This window comes from Artibeus jamaicensis, unplaced genomic scaffold, assembly GCF_021234435.1.
Source record: "Artibeus jamaicensis isolate MK-2021 breed Jamaican fruit bat unplaced genomic scaffold, CSHL_Jam_final contig_525, whole genome shotgun sequence".
Classification (NCBI taxonomy): domain Eukaryota; kingdom Metazoa; phylum Chordata; class Mammalia; order Chiroptera; family Phyllostomidae; genus Artibeus; species Artibeus jamaicensis.
The window spans coordinates 10355752-10378679 of record NW_026521874.1 but is presented as its reverse complement, the minus strand read 5'-3'; the positions used below and the strand labels follow the sequence as shown (position 1 = coordinate 10378679).

General features: G+C 45.6%; 1 protein-coding gene across 10 annotated transcripts in view; it reads left to right on the top strand.

Annotated features, from left to right (window-relative positions):
* CIT (citron rho-interacting serine/threonine kinase) overlaps positions 1-22928 on the top strand; it is a 145718-nt gene that overhangs the window by 48820 nt on the left and 73970 nt on the right. For 8 of the 10 annotated variants that reach the window (XM_037156198.2, XM_037156200.2, XM_037156197.2 and 5 more), the window contains 4 exons: positions 946-1129; positions 18909-19014; positions 19923-20066; positions 21336-21455. In XM_037156198.2, the coding sequence (XP_037012093.1) occupies positions 946-1129; positions 18909-19014; positions 19923-20066; positions 21336-21455 (554 nt within the window). Of the gene's footprint in view, positions 1-945; positions 1130-18908; positions 19015-19342; positions 19792-19922; positions 20067-21335; positions 21456-22928 lie in introns of those variants that run through there. The other 2 variants (XM_037156201.2, XM_037156203.2) reach the window with 2 other exon arrangements.

Genomic DNA, 22928 nt, shown 5'->3' with positions numbered 1-22928 from the left:
TAACGCTTCTGGCCAGCTACACCCCTGGGAGCCCACCACCATGGGCAGCTTCCTGGTGACTGATGGACGAGTTTCCACCTCCCTGACTGAGAGAGTTTAGTAGGTCCGCAGAAGTGGAGAAGATGTAAGATAGCCCTAGCTGGGAGCCATGCCTTAACGAGGTAGGACACTCCTGTCCTTCAGTGCATTAACACCGTCAGCGTGCAGGGGTGCTGTATGTAAATCATCGGGAAGAACTTTATTTGTCTGGCGTTTCATTATGCTGATTAAACTGCGGTGGATTCAGGGGGCTGGCTTGAACTGGGGAGGAGGGAGAATGAACTAAAAAAAAAGTGGTTAATAAGAGCTCCAAGTCTACTCATCTGGATATGAACGAGCTAGACTGCAGTGCTGTCCTGACATGAGTTACATACCTCCCAAACCTTCCTTTCTGTTCCTCCCTCTCATTCCGGTTAATCCAAAAACCATAGAAATTTCATCTTATGCCAGTGATTAGCACAGAATATTAATAATGTAGACCTGTCTGGAAGAGAAAATGAATAGGTTTAGGTCATCGAGCATGCTGGCATCAGCTGGATTATGCTCCGTAGGAGCTTTCTGGAAATATCAGCAACGAATGATGAGCCGCGATGAGCAGCTTGCTTACATGAGTTCCCCAAGTGCTTCTTTTTTTCCACCAAGTGACCTGTTTGAGTTTATCCTTCAGCTTATCCCAGCCCGGAAAGCAGCCTGTCTGCGGGTGGGTGGCCATGTTGGCGGAGAAGGGGTTAATCTCTTGTTGCTGGAAGAGCCCAGGCTGGGGCTGCCTGTGCGAGCTAGATTGAAAGCAGGCGCTGCAGTGCCATCGCAAACGCTGAGGGAGTGAGGCGATTTCCTCTGCAACAGTGTCGAATCTGTCTGAATTTTTCTCTCTTCCCTCCTTTCTTCTTGTTTTTCTTTAACCAGCTCCTCCCCCCTTCGTTCCCACCCTCAAGTCTGATGATGACACCTCCAATTTTGATGAACCAGAGAAGAATTCGTGGGTTTCATCCTCTCCGTGCCAGCTGAGCCCCTCAGGCTTCTCGGGTGAAGAACTGCCGTTTGTGGGGTTTTCCTATAGCAAGGCACTGGGGATTCTTGGTAGATCTGAGTAAGTGAGAATTTGACTTTCTAAGGGACCTGCATTGATGCAAGGTGTAGAGAGCCCAGAGGTGGTGGTGGTGGTGGTGGCTGGGTGGGGGGAGTGCAGTGGAGGGAAGCTGTTAACCAGCCTGCATTGGGAAAGCAATTTACCTGTTTGGGCTTTGGAGGGCTGGGCTGTTAATATTCTCATTTTGCTCTGTTTAAGGTACCTCTTCCTGTCTGCAGCATCATAATTGTCATTTGGGTACTTTGGGTTAGTTTTTCAGTCTTCGGTCTTCTTTAGAGGGGAGGACGTGGTAGGGAATATCTAACAGGGCAGATCCTTGGTGGGAGGAGAAATGTGCAGGGTTAAGATGGGCTGTCCATCTGTGTATCTCTCCACCTAGGTGTCCATCTCTTTCTCAGGTGGGTGGATTGAGCTTGCTGCCTTGGCAGTATTGAAAAAAAAAAAAGTAAAAAATGTATCTTAAGGTTTCCTGATGGGTTTTGCTGAGCTTCAAGTGGCTGTAGCGGAGCTGTCACTGAGAGAGGGTGCTCAGCTCTGCTCCAAGTCTGCCCAAAGATCAGACTCTGGCAGCCGAGCCTCTCTGAGCTGGCAGAGTGCTGGCAGCAGGAGAAAGCCCCGTTACTGTGAGCCCCCGGGCGGGAGTGTGATGTAGCTGTCACTGATCCCCAGAAACTGGGCTTCACAGGGGGAAAACCGAGCAAACCAGGAGACTGGAAAATGGAAGTGTAAGTATTACTGTAAACCTCTTGACGTGATACATCTTTCTCCATTCTTGAAAAAGCTAATGAAAAACGCATTAGCATGGCACTTGGGATTGGAGGGTCCTGGCTTCCAGCGTCTTGGAATTTATCTAAAATGCAGTAGTGCCTGAGGATGTGGGAGCTCGGTGTCTTGCTTCGTTCTCATGATCTGATGCCATTATGTGTTCAGAGGTGTGGGTTCTCAGGCGGGTCCTGGACCGGCTGTGTTATCCTCCGATGCCCTGGCTTATTCATTTGGAGGCTCTCAGGGTAATGTTGGGTAGTTAGTTGCTGTCCACTTAGGAGACGAACAGAATTTGATTTTCTCCTTGGCAGCACTCATTCCCCATTTGTTGTGCTTGTAGCTTAGATATCAGTTTGAAGGGATGTCATGTTGGTTCTTGGATGGTGTCTCCCCTTGGGTTCTATTTTGACAGTAATGTTCCTGAAAAGATTTCAGACTATTGCAGAGGATTAGGCACTTGACATGAGCTAGGTTGAGGGCTGTGATTGAATTTGAGCAGATTTTTATTTAGAAAGATGCTGAGATGGTGCTTCTCTCCCTCCTGCCTGGGGGCTAGGTGTACAATTTGGGGTCGAATTTTGGTAGTGTTGGCTGTGCCTTTCTGACTAATTTGCTCTGCAACCCCACAGCAATCTGGGTGATGGCAGGGGAGGCAGAAAGCTAACTAGCTGTTGAATGTGCCATAGAATAGCTTTGAAATAGCCCAGTAGGGCTGCGAGGTTTTGCACTGGTGTTGAAGAGCAGGGCTGAAGTGGAGGCCGGATGTGAAAGGATGCATGGTTAGTGGACAGCTTAACCTTGACACATGCAGCACACTGAAGGTCACAGATCAGACTGGAAGGAGGTGTGCGGAGAGTTCTAGTTCTGGTCAGTAGTGGGCTGGCCGGCTGAGAATGGAAGCTTGCTTAGTGCTCATCAGTGATCTGAAAAATCAGAGAGGACTCAAGGGGTTCAATTTCAGGGGCAAAGGCAGAATGAGATGGGGAACTCTTAGGCATGACAATTAATCTGAAGCAGTGTGTGATTAATTGCTTATTTTTCAGGAATTCTGTAATTGCATCTTTCTGCTTCTCACCCAAAGCTCAGGCAAGGGAGCTCTGTGGCAGGGCATTTCGGTGTTAAGGCCCAGGCACCTGAAAACTATTTGTTGAATTAATTCACTCATGATCCTTTCCCCTGGATTGTGTTTATATTGCTCACTGTATTTGAAGACACGCTATTTCGCTTTTGGTAGTTCAAAATGTATTTCTAGAGCATAAAACGAGCTTCCGCCCATTCTCCAACAGAATGCTTGATAAGATTCTCATAAAATCCAAAAAAGTCCACCTGGAAGATGGAATTGCAGGACCTGTTTTAGAGGTAACTTTCAAGCCCTTTCCATGCCAGTTTGGGTTTGGAATGAGGTTTTCTTTCATCTTCTGCCCTTTCATGTGATCTTGCCTCCCGACCTGGCCCTACTGCCATGGGCAGCCCTATGGGTAAAACCCACAAAACCGCTTTAGAAATTCACCCCACCTGTTGGATGTCGGTGACCCTGGATGTACTGGAGTGTTATTATTTAGAAATTCAATAAGAGAGATGCAGTGATGCAATTACTTAGAGTCCCCTGCAGTTTTTTTTCTATATATTTACAAAATTTCATTTGGAGGTGGGGGAGGCATTTCCTGAGGTACCACCATCGCCGCCAGGGACATGGTGTTTCTTGCTGATTTCTCCTCCCCTCCCTGTTTTCAGCACCACAGGTTTTTATTTACACACATCGATTCCCTGTGCTGTTACTCACTCTGCACACCACCGAGGAAACTGCAGATGTTGCTCTTCTGCGCTGGGTGAATTGACCCCAGATCTGCTGCCAGTGAATTGCATGAAACGTTTAGAGGTGGAACTGAATGAACGAGGAATTTTCACAGAGACTCTGGCAGTGATAATGGTTTTTAATTGTTGTGATCGTTTGTTAGATTCCCTTTTTGGGCCCTAGACTGTTTCTAAGCAAGCCACTGAGTGCATCATTCTCTAAAGGTTTAATAAGACTCTCGATTTCAGCAGTCTGTGTCTGAGTTTTAGTGGGAGTTCCTTGCAGCTTGAGTTGGAGGGAGTAGGAGAGATTCTATAGAACTAATTTTGGTTGTCTTCGGGGTGGGCTTATGGCGAAGTTGGTTGGTGCTGGAGAGTAGGTGAGTATCCTCGATTTCTTTTTAACCGGCGGTAAACCCAAACCAAATCCCCAAGCTCTGAATGCCTGCTGGTTCCTGTGAGCTTCTCCTTGCTTGAATCTCATTATAGTATGGTGGTAACAGAAGTCGGTATGTAAAGATTTTAAAGTACCATCCGTCCTAGCTCTCTGCCCTGCCCTGCCAGTGGGGCATATTTCTTTGGGTCCCTTCTTCCTCCAAGATCTGAGATACTACCTCACTGAAGCTCTCGCTAAAACAGTGCACCTCTACAAACCTTTACTCTAATCTCTAGAAGGAAAGAGCCAGTTGGTTTTATATTTTGTGTTAGTTTTACACAGGTTGGTTTTAGGCTTTTGGAGAAGTTGGAAATCTTAGAGGAGCAGAGGATTCACGAGACTGGAGTCAGTGGGACGACAGTGTCTGAGCAGGCTGTGTTCATTAGGAAGGGGGTTTGCTCTTTCTTTTGGCTCAGGGCTTCCCCCTTTCCTTTTGGGTGGACCTGAAAATTTCATTTTGGAGCCAGCCACCTAAACGCTTGGGGGGAGGGGTGCAGAATGAAAGACGGCTTCCATCATTGCCTTCCCAGATTTTTAGAGAACCAGTTTTTGGTGCCTCTTCCTCTGCTGAGGTCTCCTTGCATGTCATTTCCCTCAACTGCAAAGTGGGATAATAATAATAATAATATCTCCTCTTAGGGCTGTTGGGGGGGTTACATGGAACATTTAGAGCACTCGATCTAGTACCCAGCACACTGAAGTCTCAACAAATGTTCACTTTTGTTATTGTGGTGATTACTAATACAGTATGCTATATATGCATAGTGTCCTATTTATGCCAAGAGGATAGGGAAAGAGTTCAGCAATAATTAAGTGGTCCAAAGTCATGTCAGAGCAGAAACCCAGCTTCCCAGGCCCTGGAAATTTTCTGGTCAAGAAGCTTAATGTTCTGACCAAACACAAATGAATATGCAGTTGTCAAATACCTGGTAGCCAGGGGTTGTTGGGAGGGGGTAGATTGGGGGATAGACTTAGAAGGTCCAATCCCAGAATGGGTTGCTTGGCATCAGGTTGTACACGTCAGAGCATATAACGCGTGAAACAATTCAGCGAACACTAAGCAAACACCTTCGCTGCCAAATACCCCAATACAAATTGGATATCTGTTTTAGGAGAGTAAGGCAAAATCCAGTGCGGGGACACTTAATGGGTAATGCCGATTCACGATTCTTGCCAAATTGCAGTGATGATCCTTGTTGGACTGTCTGTCCATTTCCCCTAGTCAGCTCTTGTCACAAGGGCAGGGCTGGGTCTTACTCCCCCTGCTTCTTTTGGAGCAGGGAACATGGCAGACCCTCATTAAATGTGTTGGAACTAAGTGTATAAGCGTACCGACAGAAAGTAAAATATGTGGCTTGGTGTTTTAAAGGACAGTGCTTTGGATGAGTGGACAGGAATGTAGTAAGAGTTTCACGTGGGCAGAGCGATAACAGCCGCTCATCCTTACAGAGTATCAGCTCTGTACCAGGCTCCGATGCAAGCATGTTACCCAGACAAGCTCATTTAAACTGCACAGCAGCCCACAAGGAAGGTATGATCATCAGTCCCATTTTACATACGAGGAACCTGGGCACAGAGAGAGCAAGCAACTTACCCAAGGCCACGCAGCCCTGAGTGGCTCAGCTGGGACTCGAACCCAGGCAGTGTGATGGCGGAGTCTCTTAGCCACTGTGCTACCCTCCCAAGTAGAAATGCCATAGACAGGAGCAGCCGGGAAATTGGTGCAACATCCTCAGGTTCACGTGCTGGTGGGGCGGGATGGGAACCCAGAGGCGGTCTAAGTGCTAAACAATTTTGTTTTCAATCTCTGCAAGTTTAGTGAGTAGGAGGCCTGTGTAGCTCTAGGATTTTTCTGATTTCTTCTTCCTCTTCTCGTTTAGAGACTCTTACCTGGTGTGTGCATGTGTGTGTGTGTGCGTGTGTGTGCCCACACATAAACACAGGCATGTATACCGTATTTTTCGGACTGTAAGACATACTTTTCCCTCCTGCAAATTTGGGAGGAATAATGGTTGTTAATGCCACTGTTGAGTTCTGTTTACATTTACATTGGTGAAATACTACGTTATTTATGTCATTACATGTTTTACCACATTTTTTGCTTCAAAAATTTTTTTCCTATTTTTCTCTAAAACCTAGAGGTGTGAAAAACACGGAGCATTCTTATTTTCTTCTAGACTCCAAGTTTGGCCAGGACAGGGAACTGTGTTGGCCTTGCTCTTCACGTACCTTCAGGCTGATCGTACCCAGGTAGCTCAGCAAGCGTTTGGTGGATCCATCCACATCATTTGTATGGCAGCTCTCCGTTTGTTCGCAACGCTGTGGTCCATGCAAATTCAAACCCACACTTTCTACTTCCAAGCTGCGGCCTGTCATCGACCCTGGGATGGCTTAGTCCAGTGCAAGACAGTCTGAACTCTCCAATCAGTCCAACTTCCTTTTTACCAAAATGTTTGGGAGGGTAGGGGGTCTTCTCTTAAAAATCGTTTTCCAGGTCCAGCCCCAGTCCTTGAGCATGCTACTCCCAGATCCCTATAGCAAAGAGCTTCACCTGTGTTTTCATTAAAAAAAAATAATGGTCAATAACAGAATGTACTCTAGTACATGAAGATACGCATCCCCTGTACTCCCCAAATATGTTAAGCACCATAACCAGCTCCTGCCCATGGTCCCTGCCCTAAGTTGCCCTGTGTCATTTCCATGCTGCCGTCATCTGGACCAGATGTCTAACATTCCCCGCTGTTGCGTTCAGTTCTCTCCTCTTGATCGTTCAATTTCTTCTTTCTCTTAGTTGAGCACATCTTGTGCTGCTTGCCTTATTCTGTTCTCTATTTAGACCGTGCAGGCTCGCCTTGTAGGCCTGGCAGGACCATTCTGCCGCCTTCTCATTTGTCTTAAAGATACCTTTAGGAAATCTAGTCCAAACCGTCCTAGCCCAGTCCTGGAGATTAGGTTCCAAAAGATCTGTCAAGTGTTGTTTTCCTTGCTGGCCTACACAGGCTAATTTGCATGGTTGCCTCGGATCCCCTAAGAAGACAGTAATCGACTAAATGGGGCTATATGTTCCCAAGCCGCGCGCCAGTTTGGCACCTCTTCCCTTTGCCTAAGTGAATTTCTCGCAGTTCTCTCTGTTTTACTTATCTTTTGTCTCCTTCCCTCACTCACCTTCTTTTTCTCTGACAGACTTCCAGAAAGAATAGCCTACTCTCAGTGCCCCCTCCTCAGCCTCCACAACTCTATGAAAATTACTGTGTCAGGAGCTCCTGATTGCACCAAACCACCAAATCCAGGGATTTCCACTTCCCCACGTGATACCATTAATTGCCATACTTGTGTTGAAGTGTTCTACTTTCTTCTGGAAACTTGGTTTTCCTTCTAACTCTCCCATTCCCATTCTTTAGTGGCTGTCGTCTCTTGTTCCAGGACCTTAAATGCACACACCGTTCTCTAAAGTTCTCTCCTCGGTTCTCTTTTTAGCCTCTTCTTGGGATCTCATTCGGTTCCTTGGCTTTAACTCTCCTGGCCCCATGACCTCCCTCCCAGAGTGCTCTGCGTTCATCATCGCCAGAATATCCTACCAGTTCTCTGTTACCTCTCAACACAGACACACTCACCTGCTCGCTCAGTATGCCACTAGGTGCTAGTTTTGGCTTCTTCATTTCATTTAAGAAACTGCCACTCTCCCTACTCTTCCAGAAAAGAAAGCAGAGTCATCTTAAACTCCCTTCCACCTTCCCTGCCATCCCATCGGTTGCCAAGACCCATAAGTTGTGCTTCTAGGATGACAGTTGCATCTGTGCCCATCTTTCTGTCCTCACCGCCACCCGTCAGTGACTTTTGCTTGGACGATTGCAGTAGCCTAACTTATTCTTCTGCCTCCAGTTTTCCTGGCTCTAATCCATTCTCCACAGAAGGTGGAATTCTTCCAACTCAGAGGTTGGATGATGTCATTCTCCTGCTCAGACCTTCAATAGTAGCACAGTGTACACAGAATTAATGGCACTCCTGTACTTGGCATTCAAGCCTGCTACGCCAAGACCCCATCCTGCCTTTCATTCGTAACTCCTTCGTGTCCTGTGTGTCCAGCCAAGCTGCCCAAGCTCTTTGAGGACTGGGGCTGTGTTTCTACCTTATGGCTTGCTCCTGGCAGGTCTTCAATGAACATTTGTCAAGTCGAATTAGACTAAAGTGGCCAGGGATTATACCATTTTCTCCTACACAGTTTATATAACTGCTAATGAGAACTGTCATCTGCTGAGTACTTCCTGTGTGCCCAGAACTATGTTGAGTGCCTTACGTGCATTATCTCATTAAGCACTTACAAGAACTACTTACTCACCCAGAACTATGCTGAATGTCTTACATGCATTATCCTGTCAAGTTTCAGTGGATCTCTGTGAAGGAGCTGGTATTATCCCCATTTTATAGGTGAGGATACTGAGGCTCAGCAGTGTTAAGTTATTTTTTCTGAAGTTTTACAGGTAGTCATAGATCTAAGACTTACACCAATAGCTGGCTGCTGCCAGGACCACTGTTCTATTCTGCCTCTAATAGTCATGACTTAGCTAGATTATGCAGAATCTACAGAGTAGCCCAAGAAGAACAACGGTGAAAGGGCTGATACCAACCTGACTTTACTGAGAATTCACTCTGTACCAGGTGCTGTTCTGAATGCTTGACAAGCATTCTCATTGAATCCCAATAACAACCCATTGTTTTAAGGATAAGGCAAGTGATGATCAAGAAGCTTGGGTTACTTCTTAAGTTTTGCACACCTTGCATATGGCAGAGGATAGGCAACTTTTTCAGTGTTTAGTGGAGAACCGATAGAAGCATTCTTTATTCTTTGGAATGAACTAGAGCACAGGCTTTGGCATCAGAGAGGCATGGGCTCAAATCTGAGCTTTGGCACTTGCTGGCTATGTGAAGCCCTCTCAGCCACAAGTCCCTTTTGCAGAAGCGTGGGCTGTAATAGTGCCTGTCTGTTAGGGTTGCTGCGGGGACATGGAGAGCCTCCAGTGCGAGCACCTGGAGCAAAGTGCATGTTGGTTTCATACTTCTTATTGTTATTTAGGGGTGAGGATGGGCCTAAAGGGGCTTCCAGCTCTCTTTTCTTTCCTCCTTCCACTTTATAAAGACCTCTTGCTGGTTTCTGCCCACTGAGAGAATCAGACTCCATGCGGGGTGCCTGACAGATGTCCTAATACCTCCATTTAGTACTTTACTGTGAAGGCAGTCTGTGGTATGTTGGTTAAACCTGTGCCTCCCATAAAACATGCTCAGCGCTCTGCTGGGTTCCATTTGAAGTGGGGTCTGAAACTCAGTGCTGTAGAAGAAAGAGCATTGTGCCCAGCCTGGATGTCACCCTCCTGCCCTTCAAGCACTTGAGTATGGAAGAGTGTGTGTGATTGTGACATTGCTGTCCTGTACAAGGGCCAGAAACATTTTTCATGCCAGCATGGATTGAAGACATTGCTTGTTGTTGGTCCCTCTGTGACCTTTGAACTGAGGCCACCCAGGGCACAGAAGTTCTTGGTGCATCATTCACTCATTTATTCACTGACTCAATGAATGTATTGTTCTAGGCCTTGTGGACTAGCTATGAAAAAGGCAGATAAGATTCCCATTCTCCAGAAGCTAGCATTCTGTTAGGGGGAGACAGAGGATGAGTAAGCTTATAAATAAGAAATTTTCAGATGGTGGTTGGGGCTTTGAAGAAATCAGAGCCTAGATGGGGAGTGACAGGGAATGACCACGTTCCAGGTCAGGACTAGCCTGGGGGTGTCCGGGGAACAGGAAGCATATTAGGGTGGCCACAGCTTCAGGATGCAGAGGGGATGTGGGCCGTTAGGTTTGGATTTTGCTCTGCAGAAGATCCTTGACTTGCGATGGTTTGGTGGTTTGACTTAGGATTTTTGAACTTTATAACAGTGTGAAAGCAGTATGCACGCAGTAGAAGTCATATCTTGAATTTTTATCTCTTTCGGGTACAATGCTCTTCCATAATGCTGGGTAGCAGCAGCCAACTGCAGCTCCCTGTCAGCCATGAGGTCATGGGGTAAACAACCAGTATCCTACAGTGTGCTGTGTTGCTGTCAGTTGGTTTTGTGTGTGTGTGTGTGTGTGTATTGAGTTCTGAGGATGTTTAAGGGAGGCTAGGCTAAGCTGTGAAGTTCGGGAAGTTAGGTCTATAAAATGCATTTTTGACTTAAGATATAGTCAACTTAATGATGGGTTTATTGGGACGTAACGCCATCACAAGTCAGGGAGCATCTGTAATTGTAACGAGCAGGAAGGCTTTGCAGGATTTTGAGTAGGGACATGCAATATCCAGTTCTCATTTTACAAAGGGCTCCTCTGATGTTGGGTGGTGGATAGTAGGGCCAAAAGAGTTAGATTCGGGGAAGTAACAGGTTATTGCAGGCACCGAGGCAAGAGGGGGAGGTACGCCAATGAAGTTAATCCGCAAAGCCAGGCACCGGCTTAGAGGTGGGGACTGTATTAGAGGTCACATGAGAGGCTATGCTTTTATTAATAACATGATTTTTAATAAATGATTTTTGGGTTATATATTAATCATTCCAAACCAAATACTTTTTTTCAGCTGGAGACCACTGCTGGTTGTGTGTCTGTGTGCGCATGCGCATGCATGCGTGTGCCAGGGGGATGAGCCAAAGCCAGCGGGACTCCGGAATTCTTTAGACCAGCAGCGTTTCCGATATTTCTATGTGCTCATGATGGACACCACTGTGTATTTTAAATAGGTTTATAAAGTTAGTTCATAAATTTCAGAATGCTCACTCTTAAAAGCCAGTATATTTTTGTAGCAGAATGCTGATGAGTTTTTTTTATTTTTCCCACCGCGTTACATCTTGCAGCGGCATGTATTTTTAGTGTCGTTGGCCACAATTAATGTAGGGCCCTCAGCTGAGCTAATTTTGATTCCCATGTTTTAGCCTCCAGCATCCATTCTTGGTTATCTCATGAATATCTGTGATTTGCGACACGTGTGATCTGTGATTTGGTGGCATCTCTGCAGTTTCGGATCCTCTTTCTAAGGGAATAAGTGGACAGCTTGATGCTTAAGAGTGATCTCAATCATTAGTGATGAGAAAGTGTTTACCACATGCATAGACTACATAACTTTATTAAGGGTGTTTTTGGAGTTATGTGGGTTATTTATAGACATTGGGAAGACTGCATTTTATCATTTTTACTTAAATGTTGAAGTTCCATGTACAGCGATTTTTAGGTCATATCCGACACGTTTTTGAGAAACACACTCTTCCTGCGGCAGCAGTAACAACCAAGCCCAACCTCCCCTCTGTGTCGCGTGCCGCTGCCTCTATTAATACTCTCTGGGTCTCTCTCATTATAAAGCAGATGTGTATCAGGGAGAGGTGTTGTTTTCAGAGTAAATTTTTCTAGAAAATAGAAGCCGGCAAAAAAGGAAGACCCCAACTTGTGTTTGTGATCGAAGAGGCAGCACTGCTGTGTGTGGGTGGGTTGCTGTATGCACCCGCCGCTCAGAAGTGCCTTTTCTCTCCATGGGGATAACTGGCTATGTATGTGTCGGAGATGTGGCCAGGAGGAGTAGGCAAGCAATGTGTGGGCAGGCTGCATGTTCTTTTATTAGCATCCTTATTGTACTGCATCTCGTTGAGCCTGGAGCATGAACCAGCCTGGGTCTCTAAAATCTGTACTGTTTCCTATTTAATTACAACCCCTGAGTTACCGAGAAGTGGAGGAAGAGTTGTTCTTTGTGTGTGGGTTGAGCTTTTTCTGGGGGTGGCTGTGGACCGGCCTGGCCTATGGATGTTTTTTGGTACCCAAGCTGTCCTGGCCTCTGGCTTCGAGTTGCCCTCCCAGCACTGCACACAGCCAGTCATGGATAGAAGTTAACTTCCTAAAGTGAGTCATTTTCCTTGCTTCCATGGCCTTGCTTTTGTGAGCCTCTTTCTTCACTACTTTTTTTTGGCTTTGTGCAAGGCCATACAGCCAAGTAGTACAAAAGTTGGGATTTCAACCCACAGCCGTTGGGTTGCAGAGCTCAACTTTGAACTTCAGCTATACTGCCCTGTACCTGCACCCCAGTCACCACAATGCAGGAAAATGTAGAGCCCACAGAGTGTGCATCAGTGCTGTGAGACAGTAATACCCACCACATCGGTTCGCTGGGAAGATTCAGTGAGGTAACCCGTAGAACACCAAGCACAGTTCCTGACACATAGTAAGTGCTCAACAAATGTGCATGATTATCGTTGGTAAAGGTAGTGGCTAATTCTCTCTCCCACATTGCTACTTCCTTGAGGGCAGGAATTGAAGCTTTCTTAGTTTTATAACTTCCAGAGCAGGGCTTCTCAACTTGGCACAGTTGACACCTGGGGCTGGATAATTCTTGTGGGAGGTTGTCTGTGGATTGCAGGGTGTTGAGAAGCATCTCTGGCCTCAACCCATTAGCTGTTAATAGCAGTCCAGCCCCAGTTATGAAAGTCAAAAAGTCTCTAGACCTTGCTAAATGTCCCCTGGGTGACAAAATTGTCCCTGATGGAGAACCACTGGTTTACAGGCACCTCTCATGGGGCACCTTTATCTATACCTATCTATCTATCTCACATACATACTCACAGAAAGTGATACAAAAATAGTTACTGAAGTTTGGGAATTTTGAGAACAAAGGGAAATTCTTAAAAGACTCTAGTTAGTAGATGACTCTGCCCCATTCCAGGGTCAGTAGAACTTCATGGTTAGATAGTTTCTTCCCTGTAATTGTGCACATCACGTGTAGCTTTCAGTTCCAAGCAGCTACACCACTTTTTTTCGCAAATGTTCCTTAAAGCAACAATAGCGTGAACTCTTTACTAATACCACTCTTGGTGAAATGGGCATTTCAGGGTGATTGTAGACCAGCTGAGTTACTACTTGTAGCGGACAGGGCCCTATTTGGTAACTAGCCTGGTGGCTCTGAGGTCAACTCTGTATTGAACCCCCCAAACTATGATTTACATCTTGGCCAATTCTACAGTAATGCAAATGTCAGCAATAATTTGCTGTTGTTTTGAAAGTGAGAAGGATGGCTAATAAAATCTTAGCAAAAATGAGCTGTGATAATATTTCAGAATATAAGGGGATCGGATCATTCAAGAAATACATATTGAGAGCTCATCATTGGTGCTAATAATTGAATTGACATAAGTAACTAAATGAAAAGTAGATAGAATATAAATATATTAGGTTGAGCCATGTTAACTGGCTCTAGTATATTTCTTTTATAGAAATTTATGAGAATGGTATATTTTAGTTGACTTATTAAAATTGGGGGCACGGGAACGGTCTTGTATCATTGTCCGGAACATGTACATCATCTTGAAATTCATAGCCCACCATGACTGACTTAAAAATTGCGTCCCCACTTGGAGAGTGGCCAAAGCACCAGTACCAATTGGTGTGGCCAGAATACCACCTAGCACTGAATTCTGGGGATAGCCATGCTGTGAGTTTGAAATGCCTAGACCTAAATCACAGGTACTTTCTTCTAAGATTAGCACTATGGTTCTCTGACTGGGAATTGAACTGGTAAACTTTTGCTTTGCCTGGCTGGTGTTCAACCACCTGAGCCATGCTGGTCAGGGCTCACATGGAGTATTTTCATTGACCAACATCAGTATTTTCCAAAGGCTCTCCAGGAAAGTTCCAGAAAGCTGCAGTGACCTTTCTTCCTCTATTCTCCTCCAGCCTCATGCTCCAATGTCATTATTGTTTTTTTGGTTTTTTTTAAAGATTTTTATTTATCTTTAGAGGGGAAGGGAAGGAGAGAGGGGGAGAAATATCAATGTATGGTTGCCTCCTGTCTGTCCCCTGCTGGGAACTGGCCTGCAACCCAGGCATGTGCCCTGACTGGGAATTGAACCGTGATCCTTTGGTTCGCAGGCCCGCACTCAATCCACTGAGCTACATCAGCTAGGGCCGATCTCATTATTGTTTATACGACTGTTGCTACAAGCCAGGTTTAGTCACAATTCTTACCATAACTTTTTTAGATGTGATTTTTATTTTATTTTTTTTACCAATCTATATATTTTTGCCCTGGCTGATGTGGCTTAGTGGGTTGAGTGTTGGCCTGCCAACCAAAAGGTTTCTGGTTAAATTCCCATTCAGGGCACATGGGGCCCGGTCCCCATTTGGGGGTGCGCGAGAGGCAACCAGTTGATGTTTCTCTCACATACTGATGTTTCTCACCCTCTCTTTCTCCTTCCCTTCCCATTTCTAGATAAGAATAAGTAAAATAATAAAAAAATTAATAATATTCATTATTTTTTCCATTACCATTTAATCCCCTTATACCCTCAGCAATCACCACACTGTTGTTCATGTCCATGAGTCCTTTTTTGCTCAGTCCCTCCTCCCCTAACTTCCCACCCCACCGACTAGCTGTCATCTGTTCTCTGTCTATGAGTCTGTCCCCATTTTCCTTGTTGGTTCAGTTTGTTCATTAGTTTCCACCTGTGAGTGAAATCATATGGTATTTGTCTTTCTCTGACTGGCGTATTTTACTTAGCATAATGTTCTCCAGGTCCATTCACACTGTTGTGAAGGGTAAAAGTTTTTTCTTTTTTATGGCTGAGTAGAATTCCATTGTGTAAATGTCCCGTAGTTGTTTTATCCACTTATTTACTGATGGACACTTGGGCTGCTTCTGTATCTTGGCGATTGTAAGTAACACTGCAGTGAACACAGGGGTGCTTATGGTCTTTGGAATTAGTGTTTGGGTTCCTTCGGGTATATTCCCAGAAGTGGGATCGCTGGGTCAAAAGGCAGATTTTTTTTTGAGGTATCTCTATTCTGCTTTCCACAGTGGCTGCAGCAGTCTGCACTCCCATCAACAGTTTAAAACGGTTCCCCTTTCTCCACATCCTCGTCAGTACTTGTTGTTTGCTGATTTATTGATGATGGCCATTCTGACAGGTGGGAGATGGTATCTCATTGTGGTTTTTATTTGCATTTCTCTGATGATTAGTGACATTGAGCATCTTTTCGTATGTCTATTGGCTCTCTGTATGTCCTCTTTGGAGAAGTGTCTATTCAGGTCCTTTGTCCATTTTTTAACTGGGTTGTTTTTTTGGTGTCGAGTTTTGTAAGTACTTTATAAATTTTGGATATTAACCCCCTATTAGATGTATCAGCAAGTGTGTTCTCCCATTCTGTGGGTTGCCTTTTTATTTTGTTGACAATTTCCTTTGCCGTGCAAAAACCTTTTAGTTAGTGAGGACCCATTTGTTTATTTTTTTCTTTTGTTTCTCTTGCCTGGGAAGATTGATCTGCTAAAAAATTTCTGCGAGCCATGTCTGAGATTTTGCTGCCTGTTTTCTTCTGGGATTTTTATGGTTTCAGGTCTAACATTTAAGCATTTGATCCACGTTGAATTTGTTCCTGTGTGTGGTGTAAGAAGGTGGCCGAGTTTCACTTTTCTGCAAGTATCTGTCCAATTTTCCGAGCACCATTTATTGAATAGACTCTCTTTAGCTCATTGTATGTGCTTGCTGCCTCTGTCAAATATTAATTGACTGTAAAGGTGTGGGTTTGATTTTTATTTCTTTAAAAAATGATTTCCTTAGCACCTCTATTCTGAAGAGCTCTTAATTGCTGTACGTAGGGCTTCTAAACAGTGCACATTTGTCAAGCCTCCAAATGAGAGAAGAATGAGGGAGCTGGACCTGGGGTGATGAGGAGCACTGTCACTTTGTCTCCTTCAAGTGCCAGTGGGTGGAGCCGCACAGCCCCATGATTCTGGGCCCTGTTAACAAGTGACCTAGAAACGTTTAAAAACATTAAAAAATTTTTTTTAGTGAATAAGCAATCAGCTTTACACCCACAGTAGCGCGCTTTAAGCAGAGCCACTTCCCCCTCATCAGCGCGCACCCGTGCAACCAACCGTTCTTTTAAAGGGCGAGTGCTTGGCGCGGGGACCCGAGGAGCTATGGCCCGCGCTACCATCTCCGACTCTTGTCAGTGCGTGTGACTTAGTGACGTGTGGGTGACCCTTGATTACCGAAGGACCAGCAAGCCCATCTGAGGATCATCCCTCCCTCCTTGGGTGGTTTAGGTCGTCTTCTCTAGCTCACCTCCCGAGGAAGGTCAAGAATAAAGGAAGTGGCAAAGTTCGCCGAAGTCATGCCAAGCAACCCATTTCGTCTCAGGTGAACAGGAAAAAGTGGTGCGCACGTGCGTGTGTATGCACCTGCGCGCTGAAGTTAGGTGGAAAACAGGCTAATGAGAGGTGTTGAAATTGGTCACAATTTTTGGCCAAAAGTTAGATTTTAAGAAGGCTTTATTTCTGGATTTCAGTCCCTGGTGCCCATTTCTGTGAATAATTAACGTTTATTTTAATGTGAATAATAGCACAGAGGGAATTCAACCCCCTGAGTTTGACTATTTCAAGCAACCGTTTTAGGCCTGTGAGGCATGTGCTATTTATGACGTTGCATGCATAGTGATGATAAAAATACCAGTGGTGATTGTGATTGGCATTTATTGAGCCCTCGCAATGTGCCAGGCACTGTGCTCAGGGCTTTCCGTGGGTTATCTCATTCAGTCCCCAGAGGAACTCTTCAAAGTAGGCGGAGAACTATTTCCATTTTATGGAGGAGGAAGCAGAAGATCAGAGAGGTCGCACAGCTAGAGGGGTGGAGTTTGATTTGAACAGAGCAGCCCGACTCTGGGCGTCAACCTGCTTGGCTGCCCTGTAGTGTGTTTGTAGGGAGTTGTCACTGGGGTGTACAGCAAGACAGCACTGCCACGTCAGCCCTTGTCCCTGGGTGGGGAGCTGCAGGGAATTGGCCTCTTTTAGGCAGAGAAGTGGTTGGGGTCAGCAGAAAGAACTTTCACGTGCTGGTCAGACGTAAATGCTCATTGACAACCAGCTCCTGCAACCCCATTATCAAGGCAACAGATGGGTGACGGGACAGTGGTGGGCTCTGCCTCACGTCTCTCCCTGTGTGGGAACCTTGCTGGTTGTTGCCCTGGCCCCGCCCTTCACCAGTCCCAGTGTTTGTGCCCAGGGAGCCAGCCACTCCGGGAAGCTGTCCTGGATGGGAACTGCCATTTCCACCCACGATGCATTGCTTTTCAGGGATGAGGCAGAGCGCACGAGGGATGTACACAAGTACATATTTCTGTGGGGCGAGCATCCTTCTAGCCCACTCCCATGAGGCCACACTGCATTATTTTTGTGGTGTTTTCCGGAGGGTTATTATCAGGCTCATCATGTCAGTCTCTTTACCCCAGGTCTATTGTGAGACCAACAGAAACTGCTTAGAAACTGGCAGGTTGTTTAACCTCTGGGCCTTAATTTTCTCATCTGTAAAACGAGGTTAATTGTATCTGCCTCCTAGAGCCATCGTGGTGAATAGAAAGAGTTAAAACATGTCTAGAGTTAGAACAGAACCAGGCATGTAGTCAATGACCAATAAGTGTATGGCTTTCTATGGCTGCTGTAACAAATTACCACAATTTTAGTGGCTCACAGCAGAACACGTTTGTCATCTTAGTGTTCTGGAGGTCAGAAGTCTGAGTTGGGTTTTACTGAAATCCAGGTGTAGGTGAGACTATACTCTGGAGCGTCTACGAGAATCAGTTTCCTTACCTTTCCCAACTTCAGCAGGCCAGTCTAAACTCCTTGGCTCATAGCCCCTTCCTCCATCGCAAAAGCCAGCATTGCAGCATCTTCAGTCTCTCTGCTTCTGACCCCAATTCTGTTGTCACATCTCCTTCCCCCTCCTGCTTTCATTTTGTAGGGACCCTCTGTGATTACATTGGCTCAAACCAGATAATTCACATTAATTTCCTTATCTCAAAATCCTTAACTAAATCACATCGACAGAGTCTCTTTCGCCCAGTCAGGTAACAGATTCACAGGTTCTGGAGATTACAATGTGGACATCCTGGGGACGGGGCATGATCAGCCTATGGTAATAAGTCTTAGCAGTTTGTATAAAATGAAGCAGAACCAACTGGCTGGCTTGGAGATAGAATAAACAATAAAATGTTATAACTAACAACATTTATCAGGTACTTGCTGTGTTAGCTCTGTTCTGTCTTAGGGTTGTGGCATCTATTCCTCCTCCCTAGAGCTTATTTCCTTCCAGAGCTTCGGATGGCCTGCATCTTCTTATCCTTTAGGCCCAGCTAAATGTCACCTCCTCAGAGAAGCACTCCCTGATTACCAAGCAGACCCCTGACCCATTTTCTCTGTCATAATCACCTTGCCCTATTTTGCATTGGTGCATTGAGATAATGCTCTCATCAACTGAGATACCTGGCCAGGGCCTGGCCTGATGCATTCTTGAATGTCAGTTCCAGGAGGGCAGGGACCTTGATGTCTTATTTCCTGCTATTCCAGTGCCCAGAACAGTTTCTGGAACACAGTAGGCGCACAGTACATATCTGCTAAGTGAATGAAGCCAAGTAGGCAGGAGCTGCATCTAACGCTCACACTCTCCTCTGTGGTAGGTCCTTTTATTATCATTCCACATCGAGGATATGGAAACCGAGGCTCAGAGATCTGAACCATTGCCTCAGGCCAGGGGCAACTGAATTTACACCCAGGTCTTCATGCTTCCAGAATTCTTGCTTCTTTTTACCTTCCTGCCTCATGGTCTTGATGTCATTGGAAGCCCTGCTGATAGCCACAGAACTCTGGAAGGTCCGCCGTTTATGCTGTGGTTTCTGAATGCGGCGTTTCAGGCCAACCTACTTGCTCCCTGACACTGGTTTCCTTCTATCTAGGTCTGTTGTGTCGGGCCTGGACTCCCCTGCCAAGACTAGCTCCATGGAAAAGAAACTTCTCATCAAAAGCAAAGAGCTGCAAGACTCCCAGGACAAGTGTCACAAGGTATTTATTTCCGCAGCCGGCCTCTCTCCTTGCTCCAGGATCCTCCCGTCAATATATGCCAAGGGAGCCACCTGGGGCCGCTGCTGGCACTGAGCCACCTGATCCGTACCGAGGGAGCGAGGTGCTATCTCCCTCGCTGAAGTCACGTCTCCGGCAGCTCAGAGGGAGATGAAATCGGGCCTTGCCGTTTGCTGTAAATCCTTTAATCTTAACCAGAGGAGGCCCTGGATTTAAAGCAGCCCGTTTCCTCAGCATGACCCAGCCAGATGTCTGCTTCTTCCGGCAGGTGGCGTGGGTCCTCACCTGTGGCCGAGATGCATCCCATCTGCTTTGAGTGATGCGAAGTCTCTCTTCCTAGTCTTTTAAAACTCCTGCTTATGTAACTGCGGCCACGGTGTTGATTATGCTCAACGTCTCTTAACACTCACTGTTCCTGCCCAGGGACAGCTTTCTGGAAGCTCATAAAAGTCACTACTTGCCCGGGACTTCTAAGAGTGCAGACGAATACATCTCCTTGTCCTGTCCTGGATTTTGTCCTCTAGATCTTTGCAAGGAGATGGGGGGGGATCAAGATGGATTTGGGGTAAAACTAAAGTGACGTCTGCAAAAACCCAACCCAACCAAAAAGCAAACAGGTGAAAAGTGATGATTGTGGCTTTCTTGCTCACTGGGTTAGAGAAGTGATCAAGTGTGAACCGAGACTTGAATGAGAGGATTGACTTAGCATTGGTGACTATCCTTACGAAGAACTGTGTGCTCCCGGGCGAAGAAACAATGGTATTTCCACCCTAACCTTGGCGAAACAGTGCCTGCCTAGACCACCAGGTGGTTTTGGAGGCTGCTTGAGATTGATAGCTCCCCAACGAACTTCTGCGGGCCTTTTTAACCTGTCGATGTGTTTATTTCAGATGGAGCAGGAAATGACCCGGTTACATCGGAGAGTGTCAGAGGTGGAGGCTGTGCTTAGTCAGAAGGAGGTGGAGCTGAAGGCCTCTGAGACTCAGAGATCCCTCCTGGAACAGGACCTTGCTACCTACATCACAGAATGCAGTGTGAGCCTTCCCCAAAGTCCCCTTCCCTTGGAGGCGGCACTTCCTGTTGTGTGTGTCTCATCCTGTTTCATGACAGCTCCATGAGGCACATCACAGCCAATGGCAGAGAGTAGAGAAAGCGAAAATGCAAAAGCGAGAGTTGTGATTTGCAGAGTAGTGTGAGCCTGGCGAGAGGTCCCAGAGAGAAGTAAGACTGGACTCCACAAAGTCCAGGGAGGCCGCGGAGCTTGGAGATGGGTGTGGTCATCATTGCAGCAATTCACAAAGGGTCCTGACATCTCCCATCCCAACCTCTCCGGTCTGTCCCTACACCGTGTGTGACGCCATCAGCCTCGGGAACCAAACTCGCAAATAAGCACAAGAAAATGTATTTTGAAGCTGCCTGAAATCAATTTTCCATTGCCTACAACTGGCATAGCAACTCGAAAACTCAGCCTTCAAAACCCAGACCCTCTGTCATTATTTACCATGTGGCTTTTTTTTCTTTCCTTCACAAGAGTAGACTGTCTTCTCCATTGTCTCGTGAAATTTTCATCCAGGTGTTTTTTTAATTGTGCCCAATTAAATAGTCTTAAGAAGTTGAATCACACATTTTTCAAGTTTTTTTTTTCCCCCCCACGCGGGAGAGGAAATCTATTGGACGTGGCTAATTAAGAGTAACTGCTATGTTTCCATTCCAGATTTGGCTGCCTTTCAGTGGTGGGTGAAGTTATTCAGCTATGTATTTCAGATATATAGTTAAGTGCCACTGAAACATTGAGGGAACCTTATGGATGAAAGGTATCCAGGAGACGTAAGCCAAGAGATGGAAATAGATTTCCTGGAGTCTTAAATGACAACAGGGCAGAAAATGAAGTCACTGCTACTTTGAAAGAGAGTTATAAACTCGTGAGTCCCTGCATAACTGATATTACAGGAAAGATTCTGTGGCCATCCTGATGGTGGTCACAATGGCTAAGGGATCTTCCTACTTTTTAGTAGCAAACATACAAGTAAGTACCTGCTAGGACTGCAGACGGTGGTAGGAGGCAGGCTGATGTAGTTTCAGGCTGGATCCATAAGGTCACAGGGCTGAGATGATGTTTCTTGAACCCAAGGGTTTTTACAGGATGAAAACTGGAATCAGCAACCAACTGGAAGCTGTCAACTTCGGCCCGTCACCTGAAACCGTCTTGGTGTCTGCGAAGCAGCTTGCAGCTCCCTTAATGAATCTTTTCAAACACAGCAGACTCCACAGGGCATCCCTATTAAAATTTTTGCTTTCCGCAGAGCTTAAAGCGAAGTTTGGAGCAAGCAAGGATGGAGGTGTCCCAGGAGGATGACAAAGCACTTCAGCTTCTCCATGATATCAGAGAGCAAAGCCGGAAGCTCCAAGAAATCAAAGAGCAGGTATGTCTGCCTGCCCGGGAATAGGGAGGCTGCTCGGACCTCTAATTCCAGGAGAGGCCTGTTGGAGAGGCAGAGAGAAGGAAGGGGGGAAGGGAGGTGGGGGGAGAGAGAGAGAGAGAGAGATGTAGGTCATTCAGAAACTTCAGCTTCCCCATCTTTTTATAAACCTTTGAGTGCTTGGCTCTGACTCCTCTGGAGTCTGTGCCCCATAATGGCTCCTCTTTCCAGTGAAAGGAGTAGGTTTGGGGCACGGGTGAGCCAGCTGTGGCCTGCGGGGCAAATCCAGCCCACCGCCTGTTTTCCACAACCACAAGCTAAGAATGGTTTTCGCATTTGTAAATGGCTGGGGGGGGGAAATCAAAAGAAGAATGAAATTTAATGACATGTGAAAAGTATGTGGAAATCAGATTTCAGTGTCCAGAAATAAAGCTTTTGTTGGAACACAGCCCTGTGCCTTCATTTCTGTCTTGTCCGTGACTGTTAATCATGCTTGTTTGGTGGAGGTGAGTAACTGTGAAAAAGATTATGTGGCCTGCAAAGCTGAAAGTGCTTACGATATAGTCTTTTTAAAAAAAATTTATTTATTTATCTTTAGAGGGGAAGGGAAGGAGAGAGGGATAGAAATATCAGTGTATGGTTGCCTCTTGTGTGCCTCCTGCTGGGAACTGGCCTGCAACCCAGGCATGTGCCCTGACTGGGAATTGAACTGTGGTTGCTTGGTTCGCAGGCCCATGCTCAATCCACTGAGCTACACCAGCCAGGGCATGATATAGTCTTTTACGGGAAAAGTTTGCCAAACCTCTGTTTTAGATCATTAAAAAAATAATAAAGGTTTTTAAAATAATTTTTCAGTTGCACTTTAAGTTTTTGAGGGAAGCCAGGATAATTCATAGTAAATAAAGCTTACTATATAAGTAAAATGTAAAGAAATAGTCTATAAGAAGAGCTGGAGTATTTATGGCCAATTAAGATTTAACACAGCAAATCTGAATGCAGGAAGCCATTCCCTGTGTGTTAAGAAAAGAGCATTGAGACCTTTAAAAAGCCCACTTTTTTTTCCCCTTTCAAAAAGGGTTTTCTTTCAAGAAGGTTCATTTTTTATTTCTCTCTATTATTTCCTTTTCAATATAGATTTTTCTATCCTTTGAAAAAACTGTATATAGAGACTTTAATGAAGAGATGGCAATGAGCAATTGGAGAACTGAATTATCAGCTGCCAGGCAACTCTCATTCACTGCAGAAAACCTCATGTAAACACTGATGGGAATGAACATTTTTGTCTCTGAGTAGTGCAGACTTAGCCATCTGGGTGGTGCTGAATGAAAGAAACTCCTGCAAATAATTTGATCCGTTCACTATTCTTTAAAGCAAGAATTATTGTTTGGGGGGCTTTGTTGGTAGAATCTATCACCTTAATGTTTAAAAATGATTGCCTAATATCCTCTTGCTTGATAAAAATGTTTTAAGTAAATA